This window comes from Beta vulgaris, chromosome 8 (assembly GCF_026745355.1).
Source record: "Beta vulgaris subsp. vulgaris cultivar EL10 chromosome 8, EL10.2, whole genome shotgun sequence".
NCBI classification, from domain to species: Eukaryota; Viridiplantae; Streptophyta; class Magnoliopsida; order Caryophyllales; family Amaranthaceae; genus Beta; species Beta vulgaris.
This window is the reverse complement of record NC_079209.1, coordinates 60,551,434-60,571,844: the sequence shown is the minus strand read 5'-3', so window position 1 is coordinate 60,571,844 and position 20,411 is coordinate 60,551,434. Positions and strand designations below refer to the sequence as shown.

The following is a 20,411-nucleotide window of genomic DNA, read 5'->3' as shown; positions in this document are numbered from 1 at the left end:
ATGATTTATATCATCAAGTGTACCCATTCCAAATTTCATTCCAATCAAATGATCCACAACTGCCAATATATCTCGCGGTAACAGAAACGTATTGTTTTAGGGTATATTGAGGTTCAGCCCCCGGTTCATATTTCGTCGACTAAGGCTATGTTCAGTTCACCTTATTTTTGCTTATTTCATATTTAATCAGATCAGATCAGAAAAAATAAGTCCAGATCATGCTTATATTTAAAAATATTATCATTATTAAATATCTCGCATTACATATTAGTAAAAATTATTATAATTGAATATTAATAAAGTACTCATTGAGACGAATCAAACAAGACCCCACATGACTATATTTTTTCTTATATATTGAAAAAAATCTAAAAGATAAGATCTTGTAATCCGATCAGATCAGTTCAGATCAGAAAAAATAAGTTCAGGTCAGTTCAGATAAGTTCAGATCAGAAAATTTCAGGTGAACTAAACATAGCCTAAGGAGCGTTTGGTTCACATGATTCTGGTATCAGGTATGGGTTTAGAATGAGCAAAACCCATATTTGTTTTATTATTTGATAGATTTAAAACCCATACCTCAAACCTATAAGGTATGGGGTTTAGAAACGGAGGTGGGTTTGGCTCATACCTATACCTCTCGGTATTAAATAGAAGAATCCTGTAAAAAAAAAAATATTAAATAGAAGAAAAAATTTCATTCCCTAATAAAAACCAAACACATGATATTAGGTATAAGTTCCAAACTTATACCACTTTAACTTCATTACTCCTTCCAAACTCATACCATTATGTGAATCAAACGCTCCCTAAATGGGATATGAAGAAACCCAATCAATGGATCGTACCCGTCCGTTTAAGAGCAATAAAAAACTTGAAAAGAAAAGCAATTCCTCAACTTCCGAAGAACGCTGTCAAAATCTGTATATTTTCTTTTCTACAGTTAGATTCTGAAGATTATCTTCACAATCCAAGGTGAACTGTAATACTTGATTTGCTCTTCTGGGTTAGTTTTTTTTTTACCTTCTAACTCATCAGCTATAGTTTGATTATTATATGCTTCAGTTAGTATATTCTAAAGGGTGAATTTTGTCTTTTATGTTTTTGTTACTGCTATGTTACTGTAAAATCAAAAATGTACTGTTATCTCATATGGTTTTGTATTTTGCACGAATTTATTTATTTTGTAAATATGGAAATGTGTATGATTTTTGTATTGCTACTGCTCATTTTGCTACTGCCTAATTATGTAGAAATTGAGAAGTGATTACAAAAAATTGTGATTCTTTTAGGGGGAAAACTTTGTTGATGATGTATGGGTAAGTACTTTTAGGGGGTTTATGTTTTACTTTCTGTAATTATGCTTAAAAGTCTTGAACTTTGAAGTAATTTATGGAATTCATATGGATTTGGACTGCATATAATCTATAAACGTCCTACATAAACCTTTCTTTGTACTCCCCAGTCCCAAAATATAGTTCCCATTTCCATTTTGGGTGTCCCAAAATATAGTTCCCATTTCCATATTTAGTTCCACATTTTTCCGTAATTTGTCTAGAAAAACCGTGTCCATTATTTATTTGCTTCTTGAATTTTGTTTTTTTCTTTGTTTATTGAACCAAAATGTTACAATTAATGCTATTTCACCAATTATTCTCTTTCTCTCTCCTAAAATCATCTTTTCCAATACAACATTTATTTAAATAAACAAAAAATCATTATTATCCCTCTTAGATTCTACTTGCATAAATTACCGTGAAAAAAGAGAAATGAGAACTATATTTTGGGACGGAGGGAGTAATAGTTGAAATTTTTTGGCCAAATTTCAGGTTCAAATTCAATAATCTTTCAACATTTCCAATGGCTTCGTCTTCCAAATCTCCTAAACAACCCAAGTTCGGTGAAACTACCCAAGATATGATCAGCAGTATGCCAACTGAAGTGACTGACAAAATCATGAAGCGCTTGCCACTGAAAACGGCAGCGAAGATGAGCGTGCTTTCGAGAAAATGGAGACGTAATTGGCTGTCTCATAGGTATCTTGTCTTCGATAGAGATTTCTGGGAAGAACAACGTAAAAATGGAAAAATTGAATGGCATAAGATCAGCAACATCATCAGCAATATACTCTTTCTGCACAATGGTCCCGTGCAAGTATTCCATCTTTATATTCCAGGACGAAGTGATAATATAAGCCTTAATCTCAGTCCATGGCTTTTTTTTCTTTCGAGAATCGGGGTCAAGAAGATCCGTATTACTAACGGGAGTAATTGTCTAACTATCCCTTCTCATATTTATGCATGCAAAGAGTTGGTAAAACTGAGTATTCAGCATTATGTAGTAGAAACCCCGCCGTGTGAGTTTAAGGGCTTTGCTCATCTTCGCAATATTGAGCTAGTCGACGTCGAATTTAAGCATGAAACAATGAAGAGTTTGATTGCAAGTTGTCCCCAGCTTACAGTGTTAGTTCTTCAGGATTGGTATGGCATGGATAATGTAGTAATAGATGCGCCGAGGCTTGAAGTGTTAACTATCCGAGGTGAATTCATGTCTCTTGCTTTCGAAAATGTCTCTTGTGTTAAGAGCGTTACAATATGTTTAAACGAAGAAGAGGACCCTTCAAACTACATAGAAACAATTGATGCCATCAAGATTCTTGCGAGTTCAACTGAGCTTCAATGCCTTCAATTTGGCGGCCGTATGTCTAAGGTAAAAGTGTATAATTCACAACTAGCAAAATCTTCATAAAATGAGCAAAAAAGAGCGGTTCTCATCATAGGGGTGGTTCTCAACTCTCACATGAACTCAATACTAGACATGTATATGTGTGTACAATCATCTGTTTATCATATAATTATAAGTTTTCTGGTCCCTTTATCTGATATATCTTCTTCTTTTATGCAAGCTCTTGGCTGCAGGTTACGCTGCACAACCCTTTACTCTGGCATTCAACCACCTGCATAGGCTTTCTCTGACAGATTTTGACTTGAGTGATTTTGGTGTATTTTGTTTCACTTTTAGCATGCTTCAAAGTTGTCCCTCCATCAAGGATCTTCACATATCAGTAAGCAAATTATGTTATATGTACTGGACCGAATGTGTACATGCATGTTTAGCAATATTTTTACAGCATGAAGCATTGCAAATAATCGAGTACTTGTTATCAACGCCGACGAGTGACTGCAACCCCTGTTCAACCTTTTCTTTCACATTTGAAATCTAGAAAGTATGTTAAGATGGAGTAAACTCAGAAATAATTTAAGAAACTTGCAAAACATTAAAAAGGTCATGCATTTCCAAAGATTTTTGTTGAATTATCACTGTATTTATGCAACTATGTGTGTGATTCTGTGCAGCTCGATCCAAACAAAAGATCTGTTAAGCACAAATTTGACTACAATAAGGATTATAAGTTAAGACATCTCCTCAAGGTTGAAATTACAGGTATTACAGGGTCAAGTGTAGAGTTCAAACTGATTGAATATGTGCTCGCTACCTCAGTTGTTCTTGAAAAATTGCTCTTCAAGTGTGCTTATCTTGACCCTAGTTCAGAGCTAAAGGTGTCACGGGTGCTGTTGCAGTTGCCAAGAGCATCGCCAAAGGCCAAACTTGTGTGTATGGAGCAATAGAGGATCTAGGATTGACCTTTTCAGTGGTGTTTATTTGGAGATTAGCATTGTTGTTTTCTTACAATATCTTCAAATGGTTTATGTTTCCTATAATTGAATCCTTAAGCTTTTATCAGCAACATACTCTTTCTTCACAATGGTCCTGCGCAAACATTCCATTTTTATTATCCTGGAATACTTGAAAAAGATGTAAGCCTTAAACTCAGTCAATGGCTTTCTTTTGTTTCAAGAAGTGGGGTCAAGAAGATCATTATTTCTAACTTGAATGATCATCTACCTATCCCTTCTCATATTTATGCGTGCAAAGAGTACGTAAAATTGGTGATATGTTCCTGTCCACTGATGTCCTCGCCATGTGAGTTTAAGGGCTTTGTTCATCTTCAGAGTCTTGAACTAGCTGATATCAAATTCAAGCATGATATATTCAGCTGTTTGATAGCAAGTTGTTCCCGACTGACTTGGTTAAGGCTGGAGAAGTGGAATGGTATGATTAATGCGGTTATAAATGTTACAAGTCTTGAAAATTTAAGTATTCGAGGCGAGTCTATGTCTCTTGCTTTCAAAAATATCCCCCGTCTTACAAGCATTTCACTTTGTTTAGGCAACTCGAACATAGGGATTGTTGACACTCTCAAGACTCTTGCAAGTTCATGTGAGCTTCAAGTTTGGAGGCCAGTTTTATAATAAGGTAAAATTCATAGCTACAGAAAAATTAGATGCCACTCTATTTCGATTTCTTAAAATTATTACTCTCCCTTCTGGAATAGTTTGAGCGCTGTCATCTGTCCTACAATCTAACAATAATTTGAGAACTTTTTTTTTGCGAAATTATTTGTGCTCTAATACGTCGATTAGTGTTCAGATTACTTTGAAGACGGGGGAGATTAGGGATTATATTTTGGCTATTCTATCTGATATGTTTTTTCTTTGTTGTACAAGCTCTTCGCTGTAGGTTGTATCACAAAATTGGATACTCTGGCATTTAACCACCTGCAAAAGCTTTCTCTGACAGAACTTGATTTGGGTGATCTTGGTGTAGCTTGTTTCACTTTTCGCTTGGTTCAAAGTTGTTCTTTCATCAAGGATCTTCAAATATCAGTGAGTAACTCTAATACATATGCAGCCTTTTGGAAATAATTCGAAGTCATTGTTATAGATCACTTAGAAGCTTATAAAGTTCTATGCATGTTTTGAACCAACTCTTTGGCTGATAATGGCTGTCATCACAAAATCTGGTAACGAGTTATATACTCAACAAACATTGAACATATAAAGCAAGAATTTATCTCAAGATGGAGTAGACTAGGATAAAATCTGTAAATCCTTTATTAAGAGTTATGTTTAATGTATAATTACTGTGTTTATGCAATTAGCTTGTGTATGATTATTCACAGGTTACTCCGAAAAAAAGCATTGTTGAGCATAAATTTGAGTACGATGAGAAATATACCTTAAAACATCTCCTTAAGGTGGAAATCAAAGGCATTACAGGATCAAGCGCGGAGCTCAAATTGATTGAATATATTCTCGCAGTGTCGGTCATGCTTGGTGAATTACAATTCAAGTGTTACTATATCTTGACGCCAGTTCAGAGCTGAAGGTGTCACGAAACTTGTTGAGGTTACGAAGAGCATCATCAAAGGCACAACTAGTTTGTTTGGAGCAGTACAGTAGGGAAGTCCTTGGAGTAACAATTGATGTCCAAGGACATGCAAATTTTTTGTTAGCTGTTATAGTGCTTCAGCTAGGATCAGTTATAAGAATGTATAATAATCATGTTTCAGGAGGACATAAGTTACTCTAAACCAACCTCATACATACACTCCCTCCATCCTATAGTATTGTTCCTAATCTTTAGGTGTTTGAAAAATTGTTCCTACTTCAAATCTTTCTACTTTAATTATTACTTTTTCTGTAATCCTACTGGTTATTTTTGTTCATTTAAGTTATCTTATATTTTGAAGCGGAGGGAACATGATATAAGATCATAAAAATTAAGCGAGATTAGTGAAAATGGATACATATCAAGAGCAGAGATAAGTTGTTATGTTTCAGTCAAGGATAAACAGGATATTTCAAACAACAGTTAAGGAACAATCAGCAAACAGATTATGAATTATAGTATAGTTTCTTTTTCGAACAGGTAAGATTAATTGTATCTTAAGATAAATTGAATATAGTAATAGTCAGGCTATGTTCAGTTCACCTTATTTTTGCTTAAAGTTCAGATTAGATCAGATCATGCTTATATTCAAAAACTCATTATTATTATTATTATTAAATATCTTTCATTAACTATTAGTAAAAATTATAATAATTGAATATTAATAAAGTACTCAATGAGACGAACCAAACAAGATCTCGCATGACTATATTTTTCTCATAGATTGAGAAAAATCTAAAAGATAAGATCTTGTAATCAGATCAGTTCAGATCAGATAAAAAAAAATAAGTTCAGATCAGATAAGATCAGATAAGTTCAGATCAGAAAAGATAAGTTCAGATCAGAAAATTTCAGGTGAACTAACATAGCCCAAGTCTTTTCCCTAATATATGGGTAAGTACTTTAAGGGGGTTTATGTTTTGCTTTCTGCAGGTGTATTGAAAAGTCTTGAACTTTCAAGTAATTTAATGAATTTGATGAAACCCATAAAGAATGCAATGCGTTTTCTGGCGTTAATTTTAATTTGACTCTTCGTTCAAACATCAGCAAACAGATTATGAATTATATGGTATAGTTTAATTTTCCAACATGCAAGATTGATTGTATCTTCAGATAAATTATGCACACTGATCACTAGGGAAGTGAAACAACTTACTGATGAAATTCATGTAGATATGGACTGCATATACTATATCAACGGCCTACATAAACCTTTCTTTGTTATCTTTTGAAAAACTTAGCCAAATTTCAGGTTCAAATTCAATAATCTTTCAACATTTGCAATGGCTTCGCCTTCCAAATCTCCTAAACAACCCAAGATCTCTGAAACTACCCATGATATGATCAGCAGTATGCCAACTAAAGTGACTGACAAAATCATGAAGCGCTTGCCAATAAAAATGGCAGCTAAGATGAGCTTGCTTTCGAGAAAATGGAGGCGTAATTGGCTGTCTCATAGGTATCTTGTCTTCGATAGAGATTTCTTGGATGGACAACATAGAAATGGAGCATATGATTGGCATAAGATCAACAACATCATCAACAATATACTCTTTTATCACCATGGTCCTTTGCAAGTATTCCATTTTGATTTTCCATCAGAAATTATTGAAGCTCGTGAAATCTTTAATCATAGTCCATGGCTTTCTTTTCTTTCAAGGGTTGGAGTCAAGAAAATCTATATTTGTAACTGGAGTGGTCTAACTGTCCGTTCTCATATATACGCATGCAAAGACTTGGTAAAGTTGAAGATGGAGTACAATGTACTTGTTCCACCACCGTGTGAGTTCAAAGGCTTTGCTCATCTTTGCAATCTTAAGCTAGCTGGAATAATGGAATTTAAGCATGATACATTGAAGAAATTGATTGCAAATTGTCCCCAGCTTAGAGTGTTTGATCTTGAGAACTGGTTTGGCATGAATAATGTGGTGATAAATGCGCCAAGTCTTGAAGATTTAACTATCCTAGGTGCATTTGAGTCTATTGCTTTCGAATATGTCCCTTGTGTTAAGAGCGTCAGAGTAACTTTAGACCGATTAAACAGCGAACCTTTAGGCGTAGTAACAATTAATGGCATCAAGACGCTTGGGTGTTCATCACTTCAATGCCTTCATTTCGGAGGCCAGACGTGTAAGGTAAAAGTGTAAAACTCACAACTAGCTATAACTTAACCAAATTATCTTGATACTGAAGAAGGAAAATACTGTATGTATGAGTGAAATCATCTGTTTATCATATAATGTTATATGTATTTTGGTCTTTTTATCTGATCTGTTTTCTCCATGTCGTGCAAGCTCTTGGGTGCAGGTTACATTGCACAACCCCTTAATCAGACATTCAACCACCTGTATAGGCTTTGTCTGACAGAACTCGACTTGAGTGATTTTGATGCATTTTGTTTCACTTTTAGCATGCTTCAAAGTTGTCCCTTCAGCGAGTATCTTGGTATAGCACTAAGTAAATTACATATATATGTGATGTAGTGAATGTGTAAATGCATGTTTAGCCATATTTTTACAGCATAAAGCATTGAAAATAATCGAGTTGAATTATCACTGTGTTTATGCAATTATGTGTGTGATTGTGTGCAGCTCTCTCCAAACAAAAGTATTGTTGAGCACAAATATGACTACACCGAGAATTATAAGTTAGAGCATCTCCTTACGGTTATAATTAAGGTATTGCAGGATCAAGTGCAGAGTTCCAACTGATTGAATTTGTGCTCACTACCTCAGTTGTCCTTGAGAAATTGCTCTTCAAGTGTGCTAATCTTGTTCCTAGTTCAGAGCTAAAGGTGTCGCGGAAGCTGTTGCAGTTACCAAGAGCATCGGCAAAGGCCAAACTTGTCTGTTTGGAGCAATAGAGGATCTAGGATTGGCCTTTTTTGTGGTGTTTTTTGGAGATCAGTATTGTTGTTTTCTGACAATATCTTCAAATGGAAAAATGAATTATAGTTTCTTGAATCAAAATAATATTTAAATTTATCTATGCAAAAAGATTATGAATTATACTCCATCTGTCCCATAATATAGTGACTTTAATTTTTGGTGTATCAAACTTTAAAATCTTTGACCGAATATTCTCATTTGTATATATAAAAAAACATATTTATGTGGGATCTTGTTAGATTCGTCTCAATGTTTAGCTTTATAATATCAAATAGTAACGTGTTGGATACCGTATAAAAAAGAAACAAGCACTATGTTATGGGACGGAGGCAGTAGTTTATTTTTCCAACAAGGCGGCAAGATTAATTGTATCCTGAGATAGATTGAATAATGTTACACTTTTGCTCATCATGAGTAGAGTAATGGTCAGCTTTACACCTTCCAGAGTAATTATGAGCACTGATCACTTGGGAAGTGAAACAACTTACTGATGGAATTCATATGGACTCACTGCATAGCTTATATATATATATATATATATATGATATATAAACTGAGTTGCTAAACGCTGCCATAAACCTTTCTTTGTTATCTTAGTCCTCTTGAAAATTTTCAGGTTCAAATTCAATAATCTTTCAAAATTAACTATGGCTTCATCTTCCAAATCTCCTAACCAACCCAAGATATCTGAAACTACCCAAGATATGATGAGCAGTATGCCGACTGAAGTGACTGACAGAATCATGAAGCGCTTGCCACTTAAAATGGCAGCTAAGATGAGCATGCTTTCTAGAATATGGAGACGTAATTGGCTGTCTCATAAGTACCTTGTCTTTGATAGAAATTTCTGGGAAGAATACTGTAAAAATGGAAAATTTGATTGGCATAAGGTCAGCAAGATCATCAGCAATATACTCTTCTTTCACAATGGTGCAGTGCAAGTATTTCATCTTTATATTCCTAAAAAAGTTGGTGGATATAAACATATGAGCCTTAATATCAGTCAATGGCTTTCTTTTCTTTCGAGAGTTGGGTGTAAGAAGATCTGCATTTCTAACAGGAGAAGTCGTCGTTTAACTGTTCCTTCTTATATCTACGCATGCAAAGAGTTGGTAAAATTGAGGATTGAGTTCTATGTACTTGTACACCAGCCGTGTGAGTTTAAGGGCTTTGTTCATCTTCGCAATCTTGAGCTAGTGGGGATCGACTTTGGCGGTGATACATTCAAGAGTCTGATTGCAAGTTGTCCTCGGCTTACAGGGTTAATTCTTGAGAAGTGTACTGTCATGAATAATGTAGGTACATGGCTTGACCCGTCATCTCACCAACTAACACAGCTTGCTCGCAAGATCAATTGGATCCTTCAAAAACAAGCAGTTGATGGCATCAAGATTCTTGCTTGTTCATCTGAACTTCAATGCCTTCAAGTTGGAGGCAAGATGTTTAAGGTAAAAGTGTATAACTCAAAACTAAGATTACCTTGATTCTGAAGAATGCATATGTGTGTGTGTGTGCAGACTGTGCGCGTGTGCGTGTGTGCAATCATTTGTTTATAATATAATTTTATGTTTTTTGGTCCGTCTAATTGATCTATGTTCTCCTTGTTCAAGCTCTTTGCTGCAGGTTACATCACAAAAACCTCTACTCTGGCATTCAACCACCTGCATAGGCTTTGTCTGACAGAACTTGACTGGAGTAATCTTGGTGTATATTGTGTCACTTTTAGCATACTTCGAAGTTGTCCCTTCATCAAGGATCTTCATATATCAGTGAGTAAATTAAGTTATATGTACTGGTCCAATTCTGTACATGCATGTTTAGCCATATTTTTACAGCATGAAGCATAGCAAATAATCGAGTACTTATTATCAACACCAACGAGCGACTGCAACCCCTGTTCAATCTTTTCTATTTGTTGCCAGAAAAAAGAAAAAGTTGCTGCATTACCAAAGATTTTTGTTGATTTATCGCTGTGTTTATGAATCATGTGTGTGATTGTGTGCAGCTCTCTCCAGTAAAAAGCACTGTTCAGCGCAAATTTAACTACAATAAGAATTATAAGTTAGGACATCTCCTTAAGGTTGAAATTACAGGTATTACAGGGTCAAGTGCAGAGTTCCAACTGATTGAATATGTGCTCGCTACCTCAGTTGTCCTTGAGAAATTGCTCTTCAAGTGTGCTGATCTTGATCCTAGTTCAGAGCTAAAGGTGTCGCGGAAGCTGTTGCAGTTACCAAGAGCATCGGCAAAGGCCAAACTTGTCTGTTTGGAGCAATAGAGGATCAAGGAGTGGCCTTTTCAGTGGTTTTTTTGTAGCATTGTTGTTTTCTTACAATATCTTTAAATGGTTTATGTTTTCTGTAATTGAATCCTTACTTTTGTTAGCTGATCTAGAGCTAATTGACTTCAGGGTACTTCAATCAAGATGAACTTTGATTATATGTTATGAATATTGTTTTTTTATTTTCTCATTTTCTAAAAGACTCTTCTATCAAAAATTGTCTTAAACAACATTTACTTGTTTTTTTGTTACTAACTCCGTTTCATATTATTTGCAACGATTTGACTTAAAATGTGAGCAGAAAATGTCTAATCGTTACAAATAATATGAAATGGAGGTAGTATTTGAGATAGCACTTGTTATTATTATTTGTTTGTCAGAACTACATAATAATTTTTTTAAAAGGCACCTCCTGTCATTTTTCGGCCAAATAGTCGATATTCCGACAATTAACTTCTCACTTTCCCTTTGTATTTGAGTCAAATTCTCTTCCTTTTCTTTTTATCTCTTACAAGGTATTCTTAAACAATTGGAGAAAAAGAAAAAAGAGATGTACAATTTTCCCAGGACTATTTCTGCCATTGAGCCTCAGAAATAAACTGCAAGCTTGAGAAGTTCACATTATATCTCATATTCCGCATAAAGAAACATTTTCCTCGCACATTCTTGAATCAAACAGGCTTTCAGTAACAAAATAAGTGACATTAACAACAATTCTTGATTCGAATCCAAACATACAATAGAATTTTTATAAAAGAAAAAAGGGGCAGTGCCCTTGATTAACAAGAATATTAACATATACAGTATGCCTAAATAGGTACATTAATCAAGATGCTTTATCCATCAATTGTATAGGGGCCAAAATGTTCGACTTGTTGGTCTCGATGATACATCCATTCATCACCATCTCTTCTAACATGAAATGTGCTTTCTCTAGATGGAACATGATATCGAGCTCACACTGCGTTATCATGATTAACATTAGGAACAGAGACCATATGATGAATAGGAGAAAGAAAGATGTGCAAGGGTTGATAATACTCACCACATTGCCAAAGTGGCGATCCATGGTTTCAACCAATAAATGAATGAACTCCAAAATTGCTAGCTCATTCTGCGAAACATGAGAGGCAGTTAAGTTGAAATTGTGCAGCATGAAAAAGAATGCAAGAGTCCAGCTTTTAATGGAACTAATATAAAAGACAAGTACGACTTAGCACCGGCTATTGATAGATGCCAAACAAGATTAAAACTTCTGTCATGTGAATTGTCAGAGCTTAACCACCTCTTATCCTAAAGAAACACACAACTTTCTTAGATGAAACCATGTAGTCAGCCTGTCACAGCCTCAGAAGCAAGGTTGCGCTCCTAAACTAAACATACTCAAACAACTGAATTTGCAGGTAATAATCAGAAATTCTTCATAAGTTTTCTCAAGCACATCATAATTTAAAGTATTCTATTTTCACTCAAGTATTCTACTCACTTGACACTTCAAAAAACCAAATGTACTCCTTTGAGACCAAGGAAAGAAACATAACTTTAACAGGCAAGCAAAGCTCATATTTTTCGAAAAGGAAAAAAAAGATAGGGACATAGGATTGAAAAAAATGTAGGAAAGATGATTGTTGAGATACCAATAGATGGCATCTCAACTGCCCATCTTCTCCAATTAATATTGCAGGGAATTCTTTCAGCATAGAGCATATGATCACTGCTTAATACTGATACACACAGTCCCTGCTATCTTCAACCCCTCCAAAAGAGGAATCGTCAAAACATACCAGCAGAAAACGACCCCAAAATATCAATATGATGGGTTTCTGTTTGGGGAGTGCTGATTTATGATATCATTAAATGTTATGAAGCAGACGTTCTACACTTCGGAAACCCATTACTCGTCTACTATTTAAAAATAAAGGTAACGGAAAGGGAAGTAAAATGATAAAAAATTATCAAAATGACGGTTGTGCAAAAACCAAAAAAAGGGATGAAACACCAACCGCCCATCTTCATAACTGATGCAGGAATTCTTTCAGCATAGAGCACATTTATTACTTACAGCACAACATAAATCACAGTACCAATCAGAGAATACCTGCTATTCTCAACCTTTTTAGGGGAGAAAACATCATAGTTACAATTTTAAGTGGTAGCGCTTGCTCCTAACATAATATACTAGTACAGCATCATAATATAGTGAGAGCCACGATCTTGTAGAAAATGGATTCTTGTTATAAAGTGCATAATATATCCCCATTTAGGTCCATAAGCTGCGGGACATATGAACCGACATTGTTCTTTTCAGAAACTTTTTCTTTGCAAGTCACAGGTGTTCAACCTCCCCACATAACATAGATGCCATACTCTTTAGAGGTGTTGAGCTTATACGCATACCAACACCCAAAAGGATGGTCATAAGAAGTGAACATGTGCATTCATGCTTGTTTACTTACATAGAAAACTGCTTTAAGCAATTTTAAACCACACACAGTAATAAAACAGTTCAGAACACAACTTTAAAGTTACTCACCTCATCGTTGTCAACTCCAACCAAGAAAAAAAGTGATGCATAGCGCCTATACACAATCTTGTAGTTGCGATGCTCCACAAACGAACACTGTGATGTCAAAGAGAGGACTTCTTTTCAGTAATTTGTCAGTCCAAAAGTACATCAATACAAAGTACAAACAACTTATAAAGCAAGACTAAAATTAATAGCTGAGTGGATGCAGTTTTCATATTCCGAGACTCAAATCAGAATGCAGCAGAATCTAATGATCTAGTAATAATTGCAATAAATCAGGCCAAACACCTTCAAACCTACACAACAATTTGACATCAGGGACATCAAACATCAAAGAAATTTAAAATAACATAAATTAACAAATTTTTCCACAAAATTACAAAGATAGCTTCTTGTTGGTATTTAAGAATAAGCTAAGATCATATACTCAAACTTCACCTCACACTACGCACGAGCTTTGCCCAATTCAGAACCATTCTACACATTTTCTGTTCAGATCATCAAAAGAAGTAGTATATCTAGCAAAAAAAGTAGTACATTCAATCAATAAAGTACTACATTGGAATCAGAAATATCACTTTGATAATATACCTATGATCAGGTCATATGTTGGGATTTCTATGTACTACTTTCTTTGTATAAATATACTACCTTTTGTCATAACTATATAATTGTTTTTGCTTAATACACCACCAAAAATTGTTCTGAACAAGTTCTGATTCAGGCATTACTCCACTATACACCTTCCCAAAAAGTCAAATCAAAAACTAAACAAATACAATTCTCTGGAAGAAAAAATCAAAAACCCTAAGCACCCAAAACACCAACACCTCAAATTCACAACAACCAACAATCAAATTCAACTTACATTATTCAAATAAACAACCAATTTCAATACCCATAACAGAAAAATTCCAGATTTGATCTAATTTCCCCCAAAAAACATACAAAAGATCCCAAATTGGATTGTACCCAGATCAATATTGATCGCTAAAAACAAAACCCAGAATTAAAAAGTTGTAAAATCAAAGATCAAAGAAAAGAATCACCTGCTGCTCATTACGAGCAAGACATTTGCGCACAATTTCACCCTCAAGTGCACGGCGTTGTTCGATAGTTAGGTATTCGTAGTACTGGGCTAGACGAGTTTGGCCTTGTTTGTTCACCATTAACACGAATCTAATCGTCATCTTTTGATGATTGATTTTTTTTGGAGTGAGAAAATAAGGTGAAGAAGACACAGAATTATGTTATGTTTTTAGCTAGGAACTAATAAGGGAATAGAGTTTTGAGAGAAATTGAACTTTGGTGAAACACAGAAACAGGCAATATTATCAGTAGGCGAGTAGGCGTGCTAAGTTATTCGGACAAAAACCGAAATTCAATCCAATTGAAAATCCAAATTGAATTAGTATTTTGAATAGAACCCAAACTATATTCAGGTTAGATTCGGATCCAATTGAAAATCCAAATTGAATTAGTATTTTGAATAGAACCCAAACTATATTCAGGTTAGATTCGGATTGAATTTTCTGAAAAATCGGATTAATAGGCCATATATATTGTATATATGTGATTGGACTTAACTGATATTAATAGAAAACCAAATGGTCATGTAGCCCAACCCTTTTCCTAAAAATTAAAATCGTAACTTGTTGTTGTAAAGTTGAATATGTTGTGTAGTTGAACATGCTTTTATGTTATTGTTAAACTTTTTATTGTAATGACTTTCTCATATATTATTAGTTGTTATTTATTTTTTTTGATAAGGAAATTATTAGTTTTCATTAGTTTATTAATGAATTCTATTAGATTGTATGAATTACTTATATTATCGAACACTTTATTTTGATGCTTGTGCAATATTAATCTCATAAAAGAAAACAGGATTTTAAGAAATTGGATAAGTTGGATCGGATTTAATTTAATGTCTGAAAATTCGGATTAGATTGGTTTGCAAAAATTATTTTTGATAATCTGATATGATTTGGTAGAATATCTAATTCGAAATTAATTTCGAGTTATTTGGAAACAGTCGGGTATTGAATGGCAAGTCATCATTTTTGTTTTATATAGAAGTATTTAGATATTGAAAAGCTGCCCCAATTGATATCAATTAACTTTGAAGAGAAGTGAATAAGTTTTCCACTTAAATAAAAGAGAAGTGAATAAGTTTTCCAAAAAAAAAAAAAGAGAAGTGAATAAGTTGCTAAATTTTTTTTTTTAGGGGAATAAGTTGCTAATTGATATAAATAAACAAGTACTATTATGAGAAATAGTCAAACACTAGGCACTTTAGCACATTTATTGGAACAAGATTTAAGATTTGTTGAAATTCAATTTAGATATTAATTAAATAAATAAATATTTACCCTAATTGAATGCAAATTTGAGATTTTCTTCCACAATATCAATTTTTTGGTGAAAAAGGGAAGCAATTACATTAATAATACTATTTAATAAGTTATTACAATTCGAATTATAATTGTCTAGACAATAACTAGGGGGAGATTCCTATTTATATTCATGTAATTATCTAGTCTTCTACACTCCTTAGCAAGTTTGTCCCCAAGCTTGTTGAAATTCGTATATATCTACCCGCTAAGCTCCCAAATAAGAATAAGCCTATGAGCTATATCAAGCTTATCAAATTGACTCTATAAGTATGATTTATGCAGAATGTTTCAATCCCGATGTGAAATTTTCAGCATTTCGGAGCATGATTTAAGGTCGAAAAAGTGTACCAACCCTACATAACTCAAATCTTAGTAGGTTTGGACATAAATAATAGGCTACACCCATCTCCTAAGCCTAAAATTTTCACCTCTAGCCTCTAATTTAACGCTATTTACTTGACTTATTCATTCTTTAACAAAACAAAACTTCCTTTGAAGATGAGGAATAACTAATAAGTTGCTTAATGGGTATGAGTGAACAAATATTCATGGAAAATAATCAAACAATCGACACTCCACATATTATGCTTATTAGCACAATTATTGGAACAAGATTTAAGATTTGTTGAAATTTAATTTAGATATTAATTAAACAAATGAATAATTACCTCAATTGAATCCAAACTCGAGATTTTCTTCCACGATATCAATTCATTTTTTAGTAAAAAAGGAGAGCAATTACATTAAAAATAAGTTATTACAATCCGACTTATAATTGTCTAGATAATAATTGGGGGGAGATTCTGAGTTATATTTATGCAATTATCTAGTCTTCTACAATACTCTGTATGTGCAATTTACGCAAAAAATTTCAATCCTGATATGAAATTTTCGGTATTCCAACGGATGATTTAAAACCCAAAAAGAACCCAACCCTACACAACTCAAATCTAGCAAGTAAGGGAAAATAGTTTCTCTCTATTTGGAGAGTAGACAGAACTGATAAACAAAAGGTTAAACAACAACATGAAGGATTTTGTCAATTGTCATTGGCCATATTGGCAACAAAAAGGTTAAGTAGATGATGAACAATTTTCATCATTTACAACTACAAAACAAATTATTTTGGCATAGAAAATCTTTCAAACATGATTACATAGATCAATTCACTCTTCAATTTTTACAAAAAGGCACAAATACTAGTTGTTCCTCAAGAGTTTACTTAATAACAATTTAGTGGTATCTCCTACCATTAGACAACCACTAACATAGGACAAATTCAAAGTAGCTGATCATTATTCTTCTCCTCCGTTCCCTCGAAACAGCAGAAGTTTCCAGAATCATGAAAAAATTGAAATCGTTTTATTCTAGGCAGATCCATTGCTCGTTAAATGCTGATCATCGACATGATTATTAAGGATCGGTGATGATGTTAATGACGGTGTATACTTCTCATTCTCATTCGTCTCTTCAGCAGAGGACTTGGATACCATTATCTCGTCCTGATTTCCTCCCACGACAGTACTGTTGAGCGGCGTCATAAAGCTAGGCTGATTTGTTGAAGACAGGAGCCTAGCCCACATTCTATCTGTTATCACAACCTTGTTTGGTTTCTCGATGATGCGCTGCAAGCATTAGAAGTTTAGAACAATCAAAAACATGTCGACTATTATAGATATGGAAGAGACGAGGATAATTCAGAGAAATAACTTTCAAATGAGAGCAACTTACATAGAAAGGTATGTAGCATTGTCTACCATTGACTGGCCCGACAGTATAACCAGTGTAGCCAGCCATAGCCCCATGAATTGCACTTTGAGCAAGAATGGTACAATAAACGTTGTCTGATGCGTTAGCAGGAACAGCTCGGATCATATATGTAGGATCTGGCAACAAATATTATTAACCATAAAATTTCACTTATAACCTAGCCCTTGGCGAATAAAACATAAAACTACGGAAAGAAAACAAAAAAAAAAAAAAAAAGCATACCTATGTATTTAAGAGTTATGTTCAACTTTGTTTTAGCAAAATGCTCCTGTTACAATACAGCAGAATCTGGTTAACATGTGTAGATGTTTTCATTATTGACTTGACAGGGTATATAAGTTGAAAATTATACCTTGATCATGTGAGACAACCAGAGACCAACGTCCTTAAAAACCTTATTTCCTGAAGGATCTCGTTCTTCTAGCTTCTCGCCTGCTCCTTCAGCTATGACAATAACCATGTGGCCGTTGTCTCTGAGCTTCTTCCCAATGAACTCATAGAGTCCACCGGGCCCTTCGAGAAAAAAGGGTGACTCCGGAATCAAGCAACAGTCAACATCTCGGCTAGCAAGGGTTGCAAACATCGCAATGAATCCTGCATCATAAATCTTACGCAATCGATCAATTTTTTCTATGCTACTCTAAATCAGGGTTAACAAGGTCAAACTCTTTAATAGTTTGATCATTAATGTATGGCTAAAAACTTGTGAGCTTACCACTGTCACGACCCATTAATTTGACAAGACCAATCCCATTTTCAACACTTTCAGCTTCTGTGTGTGCTGCATGGATAGCACGTTGTGCCTCCTCCACTGCAGTGTCAAATCCAAAAGATTTGTCGATGATCTAGCGGAAGTATAAGAAACAATCAGAACAACCAGCAATGTAATAAGAACAGTAAGTTTGTGTTTAGAAATGATAACAAAAATGAAAAATCCGAGAGTGGAGAATTAATACCGGAATGTCATTATCAATCGTTTTGGGAATTCCCACAACAGAGACCTTAAGACCTCGTTTTCTTACTTCCTGATATGCGACAATGGGAAAATTATTAGTAAGTGATGTTTTCCCGGTTACCATACATGAGTTGAAAGCCTGAAATCAGATTCCTAAACTAAGTACCTGATAAATAACTGATGCACCCTTTTGTGTTCCATCTCCTCCAATTATGTATACCTAATCACATGAAAGCAAGAATGTTATATGCATAGATGACATTGTGACCAAACATCAAGAACACCATATACTTACTAATCTGATGATACCTGATTAATTCCTCTGTCCTGAATGCTGTCAACAATTTTGGAAGTGACATAGCCACCTCTTGATGTGCCGAGAATAGTTCCACCCCGTTTGTGGATGCTGTCAACAGTCTTAGGTGTCAACGGAATTGTATTTCGAGCATAGAATCCTTTGTAGCCACACTACATATACAAAATTTACCCCGAATTCCATCAATTCTTTAATCCATCATAGACAAATAAGCTTATAAGCAAAGAAACACAAATTTCCTGTCAGAAAATATCAGATTGTGATAACATGATAACTCACTTCAATTCCCAGGATATTTTTGACGCCATACATGTAATCCAAGCCACAAACCAATTCCCTGATCACAGTATTAAGCCCAGGACATAGACCTCCACAAGTAACAATACATGCTGTAACTTCATCTGACTTATAATACACCTACACCATGATTTATGAAATGCAGTTAGCAACCACAATCATAGACTAAATATAACTTCCATTTGATCTTAACAAACTACACATATAGTATGAGATTAGTACCTTTTGTCGAGGACCTTGTCGTCGAAAATGTATACCCCTAGGACCATTTTTATGTTGAACAGCCTATAAATTCAGAAGAACATACCCAAATCAATCTCAGTTTCCTATGATCACAAACTACTAATAACCAATATATAAGTACTAATTTGAGCAAGTAACAAATGTTCAATATATGCATATACAATACTTCTATAAAAACTGAAACTTTTGAAGACTCCAAGTAGCATGGATAACAACCTATTACAGAAAGTCATACATTAAAAGTAAAAATGACTAACCTTTTGAACAACAGTGTCATCAAAGTCCACAAAATATTGCCTGATTAAAAGATAGAAAATTGAAATAAATCAATTATAGTAAAGAAAAAGTAATGAGTCAATAATATATGCACATGTTAGTTGATAACATTTCTATTATTGTAACAAAACCAAAAAGAATTTCTCCAAGTCAAAAAATATATATATTAATAATTAAAAGAGAAAAATTGAAAACTTTGATGAATGATCAGATGATTATTGTTGCTTACTTGACTACTGAATATGAAGGATTGTCTTGTAATGGATTCGGATATGTCTGCAAAATCAAAATCATAAATTAGCGAAATTTAATGATTGGTCAACAAAGTTTTGCTCCAAATTTCTGGAATCAATAGAAATCTTCTGGTACATAAGAAAAATACCCATCAACAAATGAAAAAAACCCAGAATCACAATCAACTTGAAACAAAAAAGATCAAGCTCAAAGCTCCATATAAATACTAAAAGTTAACAACTTTAAGATCAACAAAAAAAACCCACCTCAAAAAAATCAAATTAAAACAAAAAAATCAAGAGAAAGAAGTAATTACAGGAAGATTAGTGAGATAATCAGACAAGTGTGGAACATCATCAAGAACATAACCACCTTCTCCAGTAACAATTTTGGGCTCCATTGATCAACTAGAGTTACCCTTCTTCTTAATAATTAAAAGGGTTTTAGGAAATAATACTATATAGAAATATAAATCACAAATGAATTTTTTTTATGTATGTGAATATTAACTGATATCACTGAAATAATGGAAGAGTTTATGGATCTTAGGAGATGAAGAAGTATATATATATATGTGGTGGGTTTTAGACGGTAATATTTGATGGTATTAGAAAGCCCAAAGTTTTTGATTTTTTTTTTCCTAGCCTCTAGATTCTAACATCTGAGTTTTGAAGGGTCTTTGGAGTTTGGAATATAAGAGAGAATGAGAGGAGAGAGAAAATGTTGTGGGATTAATTATGAGATTTTATTGGGTTTTTTTATATTATTGTTATTTTATTTTTTGTATTGTTTTGATCTTTCCTAATTAATAGTTAGATAGGTTGTTAAGAGGAATGGTTGGATTTTACTAGTTGCAATTTGCAAACTTGTATCCACTTTTTTGGGGGTGAGTCAAACAAATTTGGAATTCAATCTATGCTTAGTGGACACCTAATA

The 20,411-nt window shown here is 34.0% G+C and overlaps 3 protein-coding genes, 1 non-coding gene and 1 pseudogene across 6 annotated transcripts; 2 read left to right on the top strand and 3 right to left on the bottom strand.

Moving 5' to 3' along the window:
- The first annotated feature begins 805 nt into the window (after positions 1-805).
- Positions 806-3,738, top strand: LOC104902342 (F-box/FBD/LRR-repeat protein At1g13570). 3 transcript variants are annotated; one of them, XM_048634946.2, is made up of 4 exons: positions 806-975; positions 1,830-2,709; positions 2,906-3,064; positions 3,357-3,738. In XM_048634946.2, exons 1-4 carry the CDS (start codon positions 821-823, stop codon positions 3,627-3,629), a joined length of 1,467 nt encoding a protein of 488 aa, XP_048490903.1. In that variant the 5' UTR covers positions 806-820; the 3' UTR covers positions 3,630-3,738. The 3 variants fall into 3 exon arrangements, with proteins under 3 accessions (XP_048490903.1, XP_048490906.1, XP_048490905.1); XM_048634949.2 differs by having other exon boundaries at positions 875-1,006; XM_048634948.2 differs by lacking the exon at positions 806-975 and adding an exon at positions 1,139-1,319.
- LOC130589954 (F-box/FBD/LRR-repeat protein At1g13570-like) lies at positions 3,738-5,547 on the top strand (annotated as a pseudogene).
- Positions 5,548-11,103: 5,556 nt separating this feature from the next.
- LOC104902341 (AP-4 complex subunit sigma) lies at positions 11,104-14,262 on the bottom strand. The gene is made up of 4 exons (XM_010690077.4): positions 14,038-14,262; positions 12,995-13,081; positions 11,507-11,575; positions 11,104-11,422 (listed from the first exon to the last, which is right to left on the bottom strand). The coding sequence occupies exons 1-4, from the start codon at positions 14,176-14,178 to the stop codon at positions 11,288-11,290; spliced, it is 432 nt and encodes a 143-aa protein (XP_010688379.1). The 5' UTR covers positions 14,179-14,262; the 3' UTR covers positions 11,104-11,287.
- On the bottom strand, positions 12,070-12,208 carry LOC125493039 (small nucleolar RNA snoR135). The gene has a single exon (XR_007269420.1). It is a non-coding gene; the product is annotated as a small nucleolar RNA snoR135 (small nucleolar RNA).
- A 2,223-nt stretch (positions 14,263-16,485) lies between the features above and the next one.
- On the bottom strand, positions 16,486-20,051 carry LOC104902340 (ATP-dependent 6-phosphofructokinase 6). The gene is made up of 13 exons (XM_010690076.4): positions 19,792-20,051; positions 19,471-19,517; positions 19,223-19,262; positions 18,945-19,007; positions 18,705-18,842; positions 18,419-18,577; positions 18,276-18,329; positions 18,111-18,179; positions 17,870-17,999; positions 17,507-17,748; positions 17,377-17,422; positions 17,116-17,270; positions 16,486-17,009 (listed from the first exon to the last, which is right to left on the bottom strand). The coding sequence occupies exons 1-13, from the start codon at positions 19,873-19,875 to the stop codon at positions 16,752-16,754; spliced, it is 1,485 nt and encodes a 494-aa protein (XP_010688378.2). The 5' UTR covers positions 19,876-20,051; the 3' UTR covers positions 16,486-16,751.
- Between the last annotated feature and the right edge of the window lie 360 nt (positions 20,052-20,411).

Excerpts from the sequence above, each read along its gene's own strand:
- LOC104902341 (XM_010690077.4), bottom strand. The coding sequence starts at position 14,178 with ATGACGATTAGATTCGTGTTAATGGTGAACAAACAAGGCCAAACTCGT. Across the intron at positions 13,082-14,037 it reads TTGCTCGTAATGAGCAGCAG|TGTTCGTTTGTGGAGCATCG; the intron begins GTGATTCTTTTC and ends TTGACATCACAG. Across the intron at positions 11,423-11,506 it reads ATCGCCACTTTGGCAATGTG|TGTGAGCTCGATATCATGTT; the intron begins GTGAGTATTATC and ends ATGATAACGCAG.
- LOC104902340 (XM_010690076.4), bottom strand. The coding sequence starts at position 19,875 with ATGGAGCCCAAAATTGTTACTGGAGAAGGTGGTTATGTTCTTGATGAT. Across the intron at positions 19,008-19,222 it reads ATGACACTGTTGTTCAAAAG|GCTGTTCAACATAAAAATGG; the intron begins GTTAGTCATTTT and ends CTGAATTTATAG. Across the intron at positions 18,180-18,275 it reads GTGCATCAGTTATTTATCAG|GAAGTAAGAAAACGAGGTCT; the intron begins GTACTTAGTTTA and ends GTCGCATATCAG.
- LOC104902342 (XM_048634946.2), top strand. The coding sequence starts at position 821 with ATGAAGAAACCCAATCAATGGATCGTACCCGTCCGTTTAAGAGCAATA. Across the intron at positions 976-1,829 it reads GATTATCTTCACAATCCAAG|GTTCAAATTCAATAATCTTT; the intron begins GTGAACTGTAAT and ends GCCAAATTTCAG. Across the intron at positions 3,065-3,356 it reads TCAAGGATCTTCACATATCA|CTCGATCCAAACAAAAGATC; the intron begins GTAAGCAAATTA and ends GATTCTGTGCAG.